Source organism: Zosterops lateralis (genome assembly GCF_965231275.1).
Source record: "Zosterops lateralis genome assembly, chromosome: 7".
NCBI lineage: Eukaryota > Metazoa > Chordata > Aves > Passeriformes > Zosteropidae > Zosterops > Zosterops lateralis.
In genome coordinates this window covers 17,804,989-17,823,138 of record NC_139767.1, presented here as the reverse complement: position 1 = coordinate 17,823,138, position 18,150 = coordinate 17,804,989, and the positions used below count along the sequence as shown (strand labels likewise).

General features: G+C 39.9%; 1 protein-coding gene across 2 annotated transcripts in view; it reads left to right on the top strand.

Moving 5' to 3' along the window:
- The window catches only part of LOC310911435 (mitogen-activated protein kinase kinase kinase 20-like), a 65,941-nt gene extending 51,558 nt beyond the window's left edge, over positions 1 to 14,383 (top strand). The window contains exons 11-12 of one of the 2 annotated variants that reach the window (XM_083864931.1): positions 5,107 to 5,242; positions 9,361 to 14,383. In XM_083864931.1, the coding sequence (XP_083721057.1) occupies positions 5,107 to 5,242; positions 9,361 to 9,729 (505 nt within the window). In that variant the 3' untranslated portion in view covers positions 9,730 to 14,383. Of the gene's footprint in view, positions 1 to 5,106; positions 5,243 to 6,094; positions 6,305 to 9,360 lie in introns of those variants that run through there. The other variant, XM_083864932.1, reaches the window with a different exon arrangement.
- Positions 14,384 to 18,150: the final 3,767 nt, after the last annotated feature.

Here is an 18,150-nt window from a genome sequence, read left to right as displayed (position 1 = left end):
AAAACAGATCTGCACAGGGAGATGATTTGTGCAGACGATGGTGCCTCGGTCTATATTAAGAAGCGTTGGCTCTATGCCAAACAAGCAGGGAGCAGAAGTACCCAAAGATTCCCTGCATCGAAGGAACCGGGACGGGGTGGAGGATGGGGACCCATGGAAACGGGGTTTGTGTCAACCCCGGCAATCCCGCTTTTCTTCCGCTGCCTTCCAAGGAAAGGCAAGACGTAGATTTTTAATGGGGCGAGTGGAAAATCTGAGCTGTGGCTGGGACGCCCCCGGTCACACGGCGGGGTATAAATAGCCCGGCCCGGGCCCGCCCCGGCTCGGCTCGGCCGGGCGGCGGGGGCTGCGCGCCATCTGCTGGCGGCACTGCCGCACTGCGCCCCCCGCGCCGCCCCCGCGGGGCCGCCCCGCAGCGCGCCCGGCCCTGCCCGGCCCGCACACTTCATCCCGGCCCATCCCGGCCTGTACACTTCATCCCGGCCCTGCCGGGCCCGCACACTTCATCCCGGCCCATCCCGGCCTGTACACTTCATCCCGGCCCTGCCGGGCCCGCACACTTCATCCCGGCCCATCCCGGCCTGTACACTTCATCCCGGCCCTGCCGGGCCCGCACACTTCATCCCGGCCCATCCCGGCCTGTACACTTCATCCCGGCCCTGCCGGGCCCGCACACTTCATCCCGGCCCATCCCGGCCCTGCCCGGCCCGCACACTCCATCCCGGCCCTGCCCGGCCCATCCCGGCCTGCACACTTCATCCCGGCCCATCCCGGCCTGCACACTTCATCCCGGCCCATCCCGGCCTGCACACTTCATCCCGGCCCATCCCGGCCCCGCTCCTGCGGGCCCTGCCGGGCGCTGTGCCGCCCTGCCCACAGCCCCGTACTCAGGCGTGGGACCCATGGCGTTGTTTTAAGTACCCAAACTTCATGGCCGCCGTTGTTTATGCAGACTCTGAGCATCATACTGCGGGTTTGAGAGCAGGCAGAACAAGGAGGGTTGGGAAAAAAAGTACACCCTAGTGAGGCGTTTCTTATACATCCCTATATAATAAAAATACTTATTTAAAAGATGAGCAAGTACTCAAATGCCTTTAGGAAAAGTGAGTAACTACTTAAACCTTGCCAGTATAGCAAAATAAAAGCTGTACTGGCTGACATTTGGTAACAAACATTGTTTTACTTAATGAGTTTATTTCTTGAAGTGTGACTCAAGTGGCCCAAGTATTTCTTGCAAATTTTGATACACCTAAATTTCTCAGATGAATGTCTGAAAAGATGTTAATGAAAAGCCATGTAGCAACAAAAAGCTCTTAGATACTGTCAGGTAATGAAAAAACTTCTTACCATGGAGACTTGTGTTAAAAATAAATGTGGCATTTTTTTCTGGAAGAATAAATTACTTGGAGACAAAATATGAGAGAGAAAATAAAAATTCATGGTGGGACATGGTTTGCCTGAAAGCAAAGATGAGTTTTGAATTGAGCCGAAATGAAAACACGATCTTCAGAAAAAACACAAATCATGTGGGCACTTGTTTGGAAGCTGGAGAGGTGCTCTCCTGTCCAAATTCTGGAGACAGCTTCCTGCCCTGGTGCAAAAGCCACGTCTGTGTGGAAGCTTTCATGAATGTTTAGCCAAATAAACAGAACGTGTGAAAAAAATTTTCCACCTGAAGTAGATGGAAGGTGCATAAAAGGATCCCAAAGGATAAACTAAAAGAGACTAAGTTTGTCATTAAAAACAATTGCATAGAAGTTTAATGTGTTTTAACATCTGCGTTGAAAAATCTTTGCTTTAATGATTGTTTGTTTGGGGTTTTTTTCCCCACCATGTTTTTTTTTATCCCATAGTGATTCGCAAAGAGATAGTGGAACCAGCAGTAGGGAAAGAATGAGATGTATTACCACAAAATAGGGAATTTTAATGAAGCCTGGATATCAGAGCCCTGGAGAAGGATGGGCTTGGGAAAAGCAAAAATTATGCTTGTTCCTTTGAGGGACCTCTGAATTAATGATCCAGATACTGCACTTTCACAAGGATATGGTACTTACTAAAGCAAATTAAAGCTCAGACAAGCTGGATTGCATTTTTCCCCACTCCTGAAAAAAGGCAAGCTGAGGTTCTTTTTGTATAGACATACCAAAATTGTAGCTATAACAGCACATAACTGGAGTCTTCAGTATGACTGACTGGCTGGCATGAAAACTGAGAGTGGGCTGAGTCTATACATGACTGCTGGAGTTGATAAAACAAATGATACTTTGACTTATCTGTACAATGCAATCTTATTTGCGACATTTTCTGGTTCTGATTTTTATATTAATATCACATTTTGATCTGCTCACTCTGTATTTGCTTAAAATAATTCAGTGTCATTTTTCCTAACTGTTCCACATGTGTTTGGCACATTTTTATGATTAATAGAATAGGGACACTGCCTTGTGCCTGAGTTGCATAGGTCTGCCCTATGTTCAAATTCATATCCTGTGATCTTTTTGGAGCCCTTTCTCAAGTCACTTGTATTACAGTCAGAAAAAATTACTGTAGAAGTAATGATGTTCCAATTCAGTGGGAGATCACATTTGTCTGCATTTAGTCATGTATACTAACTGCATCTTCTCCTTCCATCCTCTCCTCACGAGTGGCTGCTTCAATGTCTAAAATAGTTTATTAGTGATACTTATATTAGTGTTTTAGTAGCAATTCAAGACATATAAACAAATGCCAGTCATTGCTTTTAATCTGTGAATGTTTATCATTATAGTTTCTAGTAATGCACTATTTGTTCTTCAGTGTCACTGAATGAAATTATTATAGAAAAAATAGTAAACTCACACTGCATAACTACAGAAGCAAGCAAATCCACATGTCCTACCATGTATAATGTTTCAAGCTCCTTCATTTATGGAGTAAGACTCATTAACTGGGCAATGTACAGTAGCTTTCTCTTTAATTACACAGTTTCATTATGCAGCAGAATTATTTTTCAGAATGCTACTGTTTTTGCAGACTGACCTTTTATTATAAGAGAAGTTTCTGTCTAATGAAGAGAGATAATTACAGTACAAAATAGACTTTTGACATAGAGAAAACTATTGTTACCAGGACTCCCCTAGTGTATAATATTATTTTAAAAGAGAATGTAATTTACATATTTAAAAAATTATAGAGTTGTGTGTAAGTAGCAGCGATGATGAGAGACAAACTAAGAAAAGCAGTGCTTGCAGCTGCCCTCAAATTGCTCTGTAGTTTCCACAGTAGATAGCACAGTGTTGCACCTGACAGAAAGGGTTTGTGAGGGATATGGGTGTCTGGGGAAGAGTCCCTTTCTGACCTTCGGTCCAGTGCTGTTTAGTTTGTTCCCTTGTTGTCTCTTTATTATGATGTGTGACCACTTTCTACCCAGCATAGGGATCAGTCTTAATCCATGCATGCCTAAATATGATAGAGATTTTTTCTTGAAATCTGAAGCATTATAATTATGAGGGGTATTTTTTCTGGCCACCACATAGAACAGCTCACCCAGCAGGACTCAAGTGTGATAAATGCTTTTGCCCCCAGGTGGCTGATTTCTGCAGTAGAATTAAGCATGGTGGTAAAGTTTGCAGTAGGATTTGCTGGTTATTCTAGCTCTGAATCCTTTCACTGTACTTTGTAAGCATTACTCTCTGACACAGATATCTTATCAAAATGAGAAATCTATAAAATTTGGAATTTTTCTATTATTTGATTTGCTTAAATAGGCTCTTTGGGTATGCTATTTTCCCATATTGAGAGGCTGAACTCTTACAGTGGAGAAGAGTTTAATCATTCCATGCCAGGACAGGAGAGTTACAGAAACGAGTAGTTCTCTTTCTCCACCCCAAGTAGAAATGACAGCTAACTCTGTTAGTCCTTCTACTTTCTTTTTGAAAACATCAGAAGGAGCATATTTTGTTCACAGTGTGTTAACACAAGAAAAATAATGTGGAAGTTTGAGCAGAATATCTGGCCTTGCAGAGTCCAAATAGCTATCTTTGGAGCTCTCTTTAGGATCTCTTGTCTTCTTAGGACCTCACTTTTTCAAGGAAAAAAACAAAACACTGTGATTGACTCTTCCCACAACTGTCAGGATATAGGTAGCAGGCAGTGCACAATCTCCCAAACAGGCACAGAAATGTTAAATGCAAGTACAACCTCTGATACTAATTGGAGATTTTTCTTTGGTTATCACACAAGCAAAATATATGTTTGAATCTGGTGACACAATTCTTGTTCACCTTCTGTGTATTTGTGTAGTGCAAAACTTGTTAAACTCTTTTCCAAGACCGTGTTCAGTTCATGTGTTTAAAAACACACCATCCATCAGAAAGTATGTCAAAGGAAACTACTTTGATTTCACTGCACGTACCTCCCTTAACAAATAAAGATGATATCTGCAACTTTCTTAGAGTAGTGCCTTCGTTTCCTGCCCTTCCTACTATTCATAACTTTGCATGTATGGTGAGAAGGGGAGAAAAGTAAACCAAATCTTTTTCACAATTGTTCCAACCTTGAGAAGCTTGAGAAGTATTTGTAACCATTTGCAGGGCTGGCTCATATCACAATTTGTATTTTTGTTCTTGTATCTTCACCTAAAGAAACAAGAAGGTAAGTGGGGAAAACATTCCCCCATAAAATGCTTCTGGGCATTTTGAGTGTAAGTCCAAATAGCATTTATAGTCAAGTTATAAACCCAGACAAATGGGCTTCTTGAACTGCCTGTATTGTGTCGTTAATGCTTGTCCCATTACCAGTTCTTAATGCTGTTTCTTTGTGGATCAGATCATGTTTCATGATGATGGGAGAAAGAAGGCATTTTCATTTTAAAAATGTTTTTATATGGTATTTTATTCTTTTAAATGTTATTTTTCTTTAACTGAAGGTATTATGGTTGTTCTGAAGTATAAACATTACCATTTGTTCCTAAAGCTGTGAAAGACTTTGCATTTGGTAATTAAATGAACTGCTTGAGTTAGTATTGTACTTTTCAGCCTTTCACATTTAATTAACATTCAAGTGGGAATTATGAACAATTTATATCTGTCAGGAAAAGACAAGACGTAACAAATTGTCTCCGTGCAGATGTGAAATTGAGGCAACCTTAGAGAGACTAAAGAAACTGGAGCGTGATCTGAGCTTTAAAGAGCAGGAACTAAAGGAACGGGAGAGACGTTTGAAGATGTGGGAGCAGAAGTTAACTGAGCAATCAAATACTCCTGTAAGTAGACAATAATTCAACCTTTCATTTTGTGTCAGAAGTATTTGGGAGCTTTGTCTATGTAAATCTCAAGACATACTAAGGAAACTAGTGCTCCTGTTTTCAGTTGTTCCTTTGGGCCAATTTTATTGCATCACTGCAGATAACAATATTTTTTTTTAATTTCACCTAATACATTAGATACCACATATTACTGATAGTTCATATTGTGACATGGGCATTTTAAGTAGTGTCCCACTGATTTATTTAGTTTTCATCTTTAAAAGTTGTTTACATTCAATAAATTCTTTTTTCAACTAGAAAGTTGTTGACTTTATAAGGATGCAAGATTTGGTCTTAAATGTAAGAATCATTTGTATCTTCCAGAAGTATGTCACGAAACTTAGGCAGATTTTTTAAAATTCTGTTCTTTTTCTTTGAGAAGAAGCAAATTCCCATTCTATGAAAAGGGGGTCAAAATTTGAAGTATTAATTTAAGGTTCTGTTTATAATTACAGTTAACATAACTTTGACTGGCTGGTAGAATTAAATTGAACAAAAACCCTTCCTTGCATTATCTTGAATTTCTTAATGAAATACTATGCTCTTCAACCACTGATTGGCAGAGGGAGGACCACAGGGTTTAGTGCATGGCGATACATATTACGACAGAGTTGTTAAAAAAAATACTCTGATACCTACTTGTTTTTCAAGCACTAGCTAAGACAAATACCAAATGGAGATTGCAGTAGCATATGATTTTTCTTATGCTCAATTTTATCCTACTTATAACCTTGATTCCATTTACATATGACTTGTTTTTAAGGCATAGCTTATTGCTGTTCTTTAAATGAAGTTGCATTTATGTTCCAGCTGCAAACACGCAGTAATGAAATCACGGAGGATAAATGTTTTCCTATGTGCAGATTCTGTATGTTTTCAGTAGATATCTGTATGCCTGCTTTAACACTTGCAAGATTCCAGTAACTGAGCTGTGGGCCATCCTCTATCCTGAGCACAGCATGAGACACAGCCTTAATGAGCAAACCTTTTCACCAGCAAGGCCCTAGGGTTTTTTTATGCTGTACTTGCTTATGACTTGTACTTTTCACTTAGAGCTGGCATTGCTGCAAGAATAAAGCATTGTGCTAAGGCCTATTGTGCTAAGCATGAACTGTCTTTCTGCATAGCATTAACCCAACTCTCCTGTTGCATTTAAATTCAATTTCTTCTAATAGAGAAATATAGGTTTGTTTTTTCTATACATCTTAACTGTTACACAGAACATATTTTTTTAAAAGCCCTTTTATATAAAAAGAATAACATACTGGTAAAAAAAGGGCTTGTTCAAGCAGGTTTTTTTCATAGCACTGGTTACACATACAACTATATTGTAAATTCATAGCTGTAAATAATTTGCAAAATATCTTTGGGCATTCTGTTTGCAAGCTGTAATCCTTGGGAGTCAAGCATCTATCTCCCTCCATTAGTTCAGGCAGTGTCTGCTCAGCAGCATCAGACTGGAGGGTTGCAACAGGGAGCTGCAGTGCTTGACTTTAAACTACCTTGACTATAAAAGCAGGAGTAAAGGTATGGCACCCAGAGCTATGACACATCTTGGAGATCCCACTAGGCATAAACCTGGTTCTTAGCCAACACCAGGCCTTGTGTCTTAGCTGGTGCTTGTCCTGCTCTGTGTTCTGCAGTCACCTCTTCACTTGGCTCTGCAGCAAAGACCAGAGGCCAGCAGTGGTATGCAGGAGTAGAAACTTAAACCAAGTGACAGTAGAACAGCAAAGCTGTCTCTGCCACTTCATCCTCCAGTGTTGTAGGGTTGGTAGAAGCTTCATCCTGCATGGTAGGTAACTGAGTGGCAGGCTGCTCCTGCTCCAAAGAGTAAGGATAGCTTCACTCACTTCAGCATGAGGGAAGGATGAAGCCAATATTTAGAAATGCTTCTGTGCATGTCTCCCTGCTCTTGTTTTGACCCTATTTCTGCTGCATCTTACACCTTTAAGTCTGATCTCTGCAAATTCCTTTGTGCCGATCTCCAAGAGCCTCTTGCACAAGGGAATCTGGAGCATTTTGGTGGAGTAGAACATATCCATAGCTGCACTGAAATGGGAGACTTCTCTTGAAAGAAGATTTGACTTTACCAGGGTGTGTGTGTAGCTAAGATGAACATCTTATTTAGAGGAAGACAGTGAGCAAGGCATGAAATCCATGTGTCACCTGTGATGCCCTGTACCTGCAAGTGGTTATTTAAGAACCATGGAATTTAGAGAGATAGGTGGATCCCAGCCATTTCTAAGGGTCTCTTCTGGTAGTCATCTTATGCAGTGTGTCACTAAAGGCATGTCCTGTCCCAACAAACTCTTTAAATTGTCCAGATAACGAGATGGCAAAATATGGAGGAAGTAAAGTGATTAAAACTTGCAAAATGAGCCATTCACAGCTTACCCACTCTCAGACCAGAAAGGTGTTTTAGTGGAAAGCTGATTTGCAGCTTTGTTGATTTTTGTATGGAATTCTTCCCGCATGTCAGGGGATACTCTTCTGTGGATCTAAAGTTACTATAACTATCCGGCAATGAAGCTTGTGTGCTGTGTACTAGGTCTTGTCTTTAAAAGATTCCTTCTTTTTGTCAGGAAGAGCTCTTAGTGATCCTTGATCCAACTAGTACGCTGTTGATGGTGTAACTGGGGTTTTTGTACAGCCAGGTGTACAGAAGCTTAGCTGCAGGTTCTTTCATCACATAGCTATAGGATGCATTAAAAGTATTTAGGGCACCCCATCATCCCAACTTCTTAGTTTTATTTTTGTTTCTTAGCTTTACTTAACCAGAATGCAAATAGTACGTCTACGTAAGTAGGGAAAGCTCAAGTGGAACAGAAGACAGATACTGTCTTTTTTAATGATAGAAAATTAGTCATTGTAAGTGGTTTTACCAAGATGGGGCCACTCTTTGAGCAACCCTGGCTGTGAAGCCTCTTGGGTTACATACCAGGGCATCATCGTAATCACCCCTGTAACCTGTTGTGATCAACTGCTATTGATGATTCAGTCAGTTTTCTGATTAGGTTAAAAATGAATTTTGGGTAGGTAGTCTTACAAATGCTATGAAAAGAAAGCCTAGTGCAGGTGTTCACACACAGCTCCTTTTCTGTTGTTTTAGTAGTGTCTCAGTTTGACACCCCAAGGCAAGTAGGTAGTTTAATTCAGGGTGAAACTCCTGAGTTTATTCCCTGTGAAGTACAGGCAAATATGTCACAGAGGTTACTAACTTGGCCACTCTGAAGAGACATTAATCATTTACCTGAAGAGGGCGTATTTCATTTGTTACTACAAACAGGCTGGGTCAGGAGATTGCCATTATTTGTAGGTGAAGATTAGTAAGAATTTAATGTGATGTACAACCAATTGACAGATGTCTCTTGAAACCACAAAAAAAAAAAAAAAAAAAAAAAACACCCCTGAAGAAGCTGATAAGCTGACCAAAACCACCCCTCTTCCCCTGCCTGCTTGTCCTTGGGATGGCTTCTGAAGGGGTGGTGGTGGTGCAGGCTGGAGGCCAGTTCTCCTGTCCTTTGCATTGGTGAGAGACTCATTTCTGATTGTGGCTGTTGTGGCAGTGTGACCCTTTCTCTCCTTTTGAACATACACTCAAAATCAGTCTGCTGCTGCTTTCATTTCTGATATTTTAGGGGCTGCTACTTCTCCATCAAATTGCAGAGCTTGTTTGGGTTCTCTGGTCTTAACCTGATTTATTCTTCAATCCTGAAAGGTTGAATTGAGCGACTCCAATTGCCTTGGAACCAGTCTACCTGGTTGAGAAATGTCATATTCTGTTTTTTGCTGTACAAAATGAAGGATTGAAGAGTTTGAACCTTCTTTTGTTATGAAAGCTCTGTTGCCTGTGGTTCTTGCCATGCCACTCAGTGATTTTGCACTTTGGTATAAGAACAATGACCCCAGAAGGATGCTATCTGTTTTAATGAATTCTTACTTGACCTCCGTGTTTAGATTCACTAATCGTATGCTTTCCGTTGATTGCTGACTAATCTGGTGGTGTCTTTTCCCTTGATTTTTAAATTGGTTCTAACTTTCACTTTTGCTCTGTCCTTTCCTTCTTTGAATAGTTTTTCTTACCTCTTGCTGCAAGAATGTCTCAGGAGTCTTACTTTGAATCTAAAACAGAGGAGTCAAACAGTGCAGAGATGTCATGTCAGATCACAGCAACAAGTAACGGGGAGGTAGCTGGCATGAACCAAAGTCTGAAGGCCTTGATGATGACGGGCTTTGGTGATATCTTCTCTCTGAACCAAGCAGGATCTGTCCTGCAATCTGGAATGCAGATAAACATGCAAGCCAAAAAGAATTCTTCCAAAACCACCTCTATGAGAAAAGGAAAGAAAATCAACATGGCTTTGGGTTTCAGTGAATTCGACTGGTCAGATGACGATGATGATGATGATGATTTTGATGACACAGATGATAGCAGTGAATGAAATAAGTTGTAGAATTAACCCTGAATTCGTTTTAGCAAAGCAAAACAATAAAGTTTTAGAACAAGAATCCTGTCAGTTTGGTCTGTTTAAATCCTGTAAAAGAACAAAAAAACAAACAACAAAAAAGATATTTACCAGGCTGAGCATATTTGTATGTAGAAAGATATGTTGTTTTTGTTTTGATTGTGCTGACTTATTTCTGCTTTGATTAAATTTGGAACTAAAATTTCCAAACTAATTGAGATTATTATTATTTTATGATTATATCTATAATTCTTAGTGCCTGATTACAGAAACTATGGCTTGATAAATTTAAGATCTGGAAACACTGGGAGAAACTTCAATGCCATTAATGCCATTAATGTACTTCAAATTTTTCTTTTGTGTTTTTTTGTCATTTCCCTTATCCCTTCAATTGTCAATCATATGCATATGCTTCTACTTCCAGATTTGCTATTCTCCACATCCATTCTTTCTTACTGTTGTACTGAAGGGGTTTGCTGTGTTTCTAATTTAAAGCCTTTTTCAAGGCAGCATTGTGAGAAGTCACAAATAGGTTTCTAGGAAGAGAGAAGCTTGGGGGGGAAGAGCGGGGTTAGCTAAATACACAATTTAAAAACTGAATAGCAGCAGAACCCAGATAATCCCTATTAGTAGATGATTTGTATAAATGTTCTTTTTTTCCCCCCTCACGTGTATGTGCATGTGTATATAATTCACTCTAGCAAAGTAAACTGCAATCAGACCTCTGCATCTATTATCAGATATTGTGATCTAGAAGCTAATTTTCAGTTATGTTGATGTGAATCCATGAAGCCTCATTAACTTTGATGGACTTATTCTTGTACCTGAGAGCAAAAATCGGTGTTTGTAAATTTTGATTCTGTTGTATCTGCTAAACAGCATGTGCCATCCTTACCACAGAACAAAGAGAGGCCACAGTGACATTTCAGCTTGGGCCCTACTACTGTGGCTTATGTGAAATTCTCTGTAGTAGAATCTGGCAGTAATGTCAGGAATTTTTACTAGACTCTGCATAACTGTTTTTTGCAGCTACATTACTTTTAAAGTATTATTATTGTCACTGCTGTTACAGCTTACCATAAAACTCAGTGTGTAACATTCTGCTGCAATAATTGCCTGCCAGGCACTTATGTTGAGAGCAGTGAGGATGTTTCTCCTGATGACCCCTTTAGTGGTGATGCAGAAGGAGGGAGGGAAACCAGTGTGAACACAGATGCAGGTTAGAAAGGAAGATATTGTAAAATATTTGCCAAGGAAGAAGGGCAGCATTTCAAAAGAAAAATGTTACTATATAGTTCAGCAGTAGTGGGAATAAGCCATCAAAATTCCATTCAATTACTGTAAGGGTTTATTTTATAAAACTTCTGTTTTTGAGTGGCTTCTTTAATTATAGGCTTGCCTGTTACACAGCTCTAACCTACGTATTATGGTGTTTTGTGGATAGCTTAGAGAAAAACGGATACATTAGATAACAGCAGGCCTGAAATCATTACCTGTTCACTCAACAAAACAAAGTTCTTTGAAGGAGTTTTTTCTAGAGAGAAAGAATTATTTTATCCTTAAGTGTCAGCACTGGTCTGGTCACCTGCAAGGCACAAATGCTGCACTCCAAGCTGGCCTTCTCCATCCAGCTTGCACAGAATTACACTCCCAGGAGATGGGTAGTTCCTGCAGGATGTCATTTAACCTTCTTCCAAACACTCGCAAAGCTACTGACTTGAACTTAACCCTGTTGTATCTGGAAGCTTTTCTCATGATGAGATTATCATTTAAATGATGCAGGAAATGTTCAAAGTATGCCAAGGAGAAACTCCTTTGGCACAACTGGGGATGGCTTCTTAGGTCCATCAAAGCATCCCAAAATTTTAGGGAGAAAAAGAGACTTGGAAGGGCAAATAATGAAATGGAAATAAGAACAAATAGCCTTTTCCAGTGTAGATTTGTACTGTTTTTGTAAGTCTACGTCTGCTAACATCCACAGCAATGATACTATTTTTGTAACTGCCACTTTGCACTCAGCAAAATTTGATGGATTTGTGTAATGTGATATGGGCACTTTAGGTCTTAAGATGTATCATTGTGCATAAATTACTGTACTACATAAGCAGTGTAGGGTTGTACAACTGAAAACAAAATTTGGTTCAGTACATTTTGAATTCAAAAACCCCAAAAAATCTGTTCCTAGCATTGATATTTTGCACTTTTTTGGTGTTTGACAATCTTGGAGTACTTCATGCACATTTATGTTTGTGTGTGTTTTAACTGAATTTTTAAATTCACTCCTTAATCTTTATAGAAATAAAAATAGTTTTTAAGTAGTATGACACAGGTTTTCATAGTTGCAACATCACATGATTTAAGTCTGTCTTCAAGGTTTTGTGCTTATCCAGGGGTGTAACTTTTATCAGCAAATATCATAAGAATGTGGTAACGTGCTTGTAGTAATTTCCACTATCTACTTGCTTCAGTATTTTTTAATGAAGCAAGATGGATTTTTTCCCCTTCACCTTTTTTCCCCATGTTCTTTCTCAAAGCAAATTAAACTGTATTAAGGGAAAATTTAAGCTCTTCTAAAACTTCCCCGTGCATTTAAAGTAGCAAAGGTGACCTCTGAATTATAGATAAGGTGATAACATGTCAAACTCTTCTGATGCAGTTGAGATATTGTTATACTTCAGGTATTGGTTGTGCTTACTAAAAAAGCAGTGGTATTAATTGCATTTTTACCTTCCTGTGATGAGTTTCACACCAGGTGTCTCCAGTTTACAAGCCAGTTATCATATGTGAGAATCAAGCTGTGTTTTTTCTGCCTCTGAAATGCTTCTCACTAGATAAAGGCTTTGAAAATGGCTCTGGTGGGCAGGTATGGTGGTTGGAGGAGGTCAGGGTATTTCATCTTCCACACCTGATCTTGCTCTGCAGTGTATCCCAGTCCATCTTCTACTTGTCTCATCACAGGTTATACAAATCTCCACAACAGTCCCCAGCCACATAGTGTGTCAGCTTACGAAAGCATTAACCAAACCCAGAAGGCATTTCTCTGGCTGCTCTGGGCCAAAGCCAGAACAAACCACCAAAAGCCTTTCTGTGCCTTGTGCACCTCTCCGCTCACAAGGCCCTGCCAGGCCTTTTGGGTTCCCAATTTCCTCTGTCTTCCATAAAACCTGAAGGTATTTGCAGTAAAATAATATCACTTCATTTGGTGTAGGGGAAAGGTAAGAACCAGGCCTGAACTTCATGTTTTTACCAGGCTGGTGTACTGCAAACTTAGGTGGGTAAATGGCCTCAGAGAAGAATGGGGAGGATTGACTTTTGCCTTGCTTGAAGATGCATGGTCAGCTGGGACCAAGATAGGATGTTCAACCCCCTTTCTTATTGTTCAGCAGTGGTAAAAAAAAAAATTGAAATGGGACTTAATGCGGGAAAACTTTTGATCTATTCATTTTTGTGACAATGACACTACTAATTTCTTGGAGCAGCAAGTGCCTTAAGGTATGGTGTGTAGGTGTGCTGCATTGCCAGCCATCGTGTACCCCCTGACGTGGAGCTTGTCCCCTCTGGATGGGAAGGGCTTTCTGGAGGTGAGGCCTGCCGTGGCCTCTTGTCACACAGTCATGTTCATGGCTTGTCATTTGCTTATCATTCCAGAGGTTTTCTTAGATGTTGATTCCCCTTCCTTCTGGGTTTTAAAGTGTTTGTTCTAAGTTAAATATCTGATGCAGTAATGATGGATATTGCTCTCAGCAGTAGCAATAGATCTTAGTGTGCATATAGCTGTTCAGTATTGAGCATTGTTACTGTGTGTCTTTAGTGCTGTACTTCCTTTATCTGTAATCAGGCAGCTTTTACAGGTTTTTAATAAGACCTCTGACTTAATAGAGGTTTTAACTACAGTCCTAGGTAGAATGTTCAAGTAGAAAAAGTAAGTTCATTTAGTAACTTTCACAGCCCTTAAAATGCACTGGTAGGAATCTGGAGGAAAGACCTTTCCTGTTTCCCCCAGGCTTCAACTTAGTGTACACTGTAAAATCTGCACAGAGATTTCTGATGTGTGAAGGTTTAATTTTAAAACTGTAGAACCAACAACTTTCTTTTAACATTTTATATTGTGTGCTAAATACTCATATGCCTTTTAAAGTCAGATATAGTCCACTGCATTTCTTGCTTTTGCACTACTGAAGAAGTTTTGTACTGAATAGTAGGAGTCGATGCTACTTACACTTTAGGTTTGAACTGATGGAATTCAAACAGAAAATATTTTCACAGTGTTAGAAAACTTCGTTTTCCCTTCTGAAAAAGCAAAGCTGAGCGCAATGCCTATGCCAAGACTCTTGTGCTGTAAACTGAATATATCATTTGTGTGGAACATGCAATGTTACACTTCTGTGTGGTAAAATCTTGCAGTGTCAGTTATCCTCTTTATTGCACTTGACATACCATGTCTTGTTTGATTCACACTGTGGATTCCATTTTCCAGTGTAAAACCAAAGCAAACAAACAAAAAGAAATGTATTCAATTTCCTTGATTGGTGTCATAAACTTTCTTTTGGTGTGAACTATTCCCTTGCTTCTCTTTTGTTCCAAACTTCTATTTTGCAATAAACATTTTGACAGTAAATTTTATGCATTTGTGTCACTGTGTAAAATGGTGGTGTTCCAAGAGGTTCCTTATTGTCTGCTGGTTTAAGTCACTTTTTTGTATTACTGTGTGACATTTCTCCTTTATTCTCCCATTTAAAAAATTAAATAATACACAACTATTCTGCCACTGGTTATATTTAAACATGAAGAAAGCTGAAAAAACCCACTGTACATCTAAAAATGCATTATTGGACTTCTGCAGTAAATTTTTCAGTTGTACAAATTATTATACCGGGCTCCTGCTGCAGCACCAGCCAGTTTGACTATAAGTACTTAGAAAAGGCACAACTCATGGCCTCCTGAGGGTGTTCACGATTGCCACTTGCCCTTCCTTGTGCTTAAGTGTTGCCTCCAGCACTGCTTGTGCCCCTCAGCATTCTGCCCAGGCTGTGGGTCACTGTTAGTGTACAGCTGGAGGTGCCAGGGTGAGGGCCTGCCCAGGGGACATGCTTGGCTTGGGGGTGAGGTCTGGGGAACCTGGGGGTGGCAGGGCTCTCTGAAGCAGGTGACAAAGCCAGTGGGGGTCATGGGTGACTGAGCTGAGTCTCTCATGAATCACTGCAATCTACATCAAAAGAGTTTGCAACTGCATCATGATACTGAGCTTCTGGGAGACAGTGCCTGTCCAAATACACATCTACAACAAGTAATGCTAACCCTTTAAGCTGGATAAAAGTGTCAAGAAGGTGACCCTTGGGATACCATATACTTGAATGAGTAAAATGGCAATCACTATTACAGTGACATCTTCTCCTCTGTCAGTTTTCAAATCATCCCAGAATTTTGTTTAATACAGCCATTCCTCCGTAGTTTCTTAGTGCTTGAAGAGCTAATACCACCTTGCATCCCAGCAAAGTGTAGGAGGAGGCTGGGAAGTGCTGCACTCCCCCAGCCTTACAGGAGTAGTTACAAAGCAGTAGCAGAAACCAAGAGAGACTTGTCTGTACATGGATGGGAAGAAGTCTGCAGTGGCCAGACTCCAAATTCTGTTTGCACTGCTGTCCAGTGAAAGTTTTCCTTCCTTTTGCAGAAAATATCCATCATTTGGGAGGGAGTCATAATCCCAGCATTATTTTCATTGCAGAAACCATAGCAAAAGCCTTCCTGTAGTGTCAGAACCAGGAGGAGAGGCAGATAGAGTCCCTTGCCATCAGATGGCTTACTTTTGCTTCCTAAGTTGTTTTTGTTGGTAATTTTATCTGCAGAGAGGGATAGGATCGATTTAACACTGCCAACACACTGTTGGAGCCAGCCCACAATCAGTGTGAATCCAGTGGTTTAGTACATCAATACAATCTGCAGCCTAAGTCCTGCACTTTGCAGAGAAAAAGGAACAGAATAGTATCAGCCACCAGACTAAAATTTGGGTGGAGGGGAGAAAAATGGTCAGATGGTTTTCTTTTCAATTCGTATCTCTCACACAGTTGCTGCCCTCCTTTGATATTTGTGCTTGGACCGAAGAAGATGTGGTGAGTATTCTGTGTTAATGTGGCCAGAGTCCTGCTGTTGGAACTCTGTAACAAATTACAGTGGGCATGGTGGGAGGGAAGGCCGGATCAGAACAACTGGGTGAGATTTTACTGCTGTTTGTTTGGTGAAACTTGTGTCCCAAAAAGGCTTGAAAATGACCAGGAGTAAATTAAGGATTTGAGTTACCTTCATAGAACAGGCACATTCTCCAGTGTCCAGAAAATAGTGGGAGCTGGGAACTGACGTGTCCAGAAAATAGTGGGAGCTGGGAACTGACAGCAGCCAGGAGGGCATTCCTGGGTCCTCATTTAAGGAATGTGGAAGTGCCCAATGACCTGACCCTGGAGAGGACAAAATGATCTCAAAAGTTTTATCTCACTGTGTGCCACATGGATGGCAATTGACTGAAAAAAAGCTTAGGGCTTTTTAGGGGGTGTGGAACCTCTCTTTCATATAAAATAATGGCATTGAGTACTTTATACCTTTTTACTCAGTCAAAAAAGCTAAACAAGACACATCAGTGATTTATCTCTGGCATAGTGACGTGTCAAAATGATTTCAATGTCCTATCAAGCACTCCCTTTTTGTGTTGTGGATCATGGGGTTGTTTGGCTGACATTAACCAGAGGACTGTCTGGAAAGCCAGTGCAAAAACCATAAAAGTCCTGGGTCCTTCAATTCAGCCCTTTTAGCATGTGACATTTCTCAGCTTCTGCTTCAGTCATTTCAGTTCTTCACGACAGCAAACTGAGAAAGATGGCTGCAAAATGGAAGGCAGTTTGGAAGAGCTAAATAGAAGTAATCACTTGCATTGGTGAATTTCGAGTTATTTATCCCAAAGTGAGAAATATTTTTAAATTTTGTTGTAAAAAGGATGATTACTTATGAACTCCAAATAACTGTAATACAAGATTTTTCATAATTTGAACTTCAAGATTGATTCCTCTTTTTTGCAGTTTTTCTGGATGCAACAACTTACTAGAAAAGGTAAAAGCTATTCATATGTCCTTTCATATTCATATATATGAGCTAATATACATTTGTTCATTTTCCCCTCTCCAATAAAGTGCTGTGTGGATTTCTGAATAACTTATTTTATCTTAAGGTGATACTTCTGGTGAAATGAGTGTCTATGCTAGCTTGTTTAAGGAACATCATATCACTGGGAAGCAATTGCTTCTTCTAGAAGAAGAGGATTTAAAGGATATGGGAATTGTTTCAAGAGGACACATCATCCATTTAAAGGTATTATTAGCATATATTGAATGTTGCAGTAGGTTATAGTGTATTATGAAGTCTGTGGGGTTTCAATAGTATTACCAACAAAAAAAGTTACAAAGCTAAATAGAGAACATACTTGGTATCTAAGATAAACAGAATTATAGCTTCATATGGATCTAGAACTCAAAGCAACCTGAGCATTTTATGAGACATGAAAATGTGCTGTGATCTTTATACTGCTCTGCAGTTCTTAGTTTTCTTGTGAGCTGGATGACAGTGCTGCTCCAGATTCACCTAGGAGGGCTATTCTCCCAGCAGAAAAGCTTGGGAATCTTCAGAGAGAACTCTCTTTATCTAAAGGAGAAACAATACAAAAACAGTTATGAACTGAAATCTCAGGTTCTCAACTTCCACATGTTATTTATAGTGCAAAGCATATTTAGACTAACAAAACTCAGTTGGACAGCTTTAAAGCTGATTGACAGACAGGTTTCTTTGCTCTTAGAACTTTTCTTTAAAACAGTGTTTTAAATATCTAGTGTTTGTAATGAGTTAAGAAAATCATGGTCTGGAAAATGTGATCACAACAGCAGTAATGGTATTAGTACTGCAGCTACAGGAGAGAGTTCAGTTTTCTGGCAGTCAGCTTTGGAAAAGGGATTCTGTAAAAGAAGCATCTATAATTCTGTTGGGTCTCAATCATTTTAGATAACAATTTGATAGTAAAGAGATACTTGTATTGTAATTGCTAGTCCTGCAAATTTAGCTTTGCAAGTCACACAGATTTATTTCCCTTTTGCTCATCAGCCATTTTTTCCATGCCTACACACCATTACTGCTATATTTAATTTACATTTCCTACAGGGAAAATTATTGGAACTTAATAAAGTCAATAATGTCCAAAATGAAAAATCCCAGCTTCCTGGGTTGATTTGAGCATAAATAAAAACAACAAAAACAAGCTCCCGAACATCTCTTTTTTTTGATTAAGTAGATCTGATTCTGAATACAAACCAGGGCCGATCTACCACAACAGTTTCCAGAACAAGTCTATATTTTAAACTC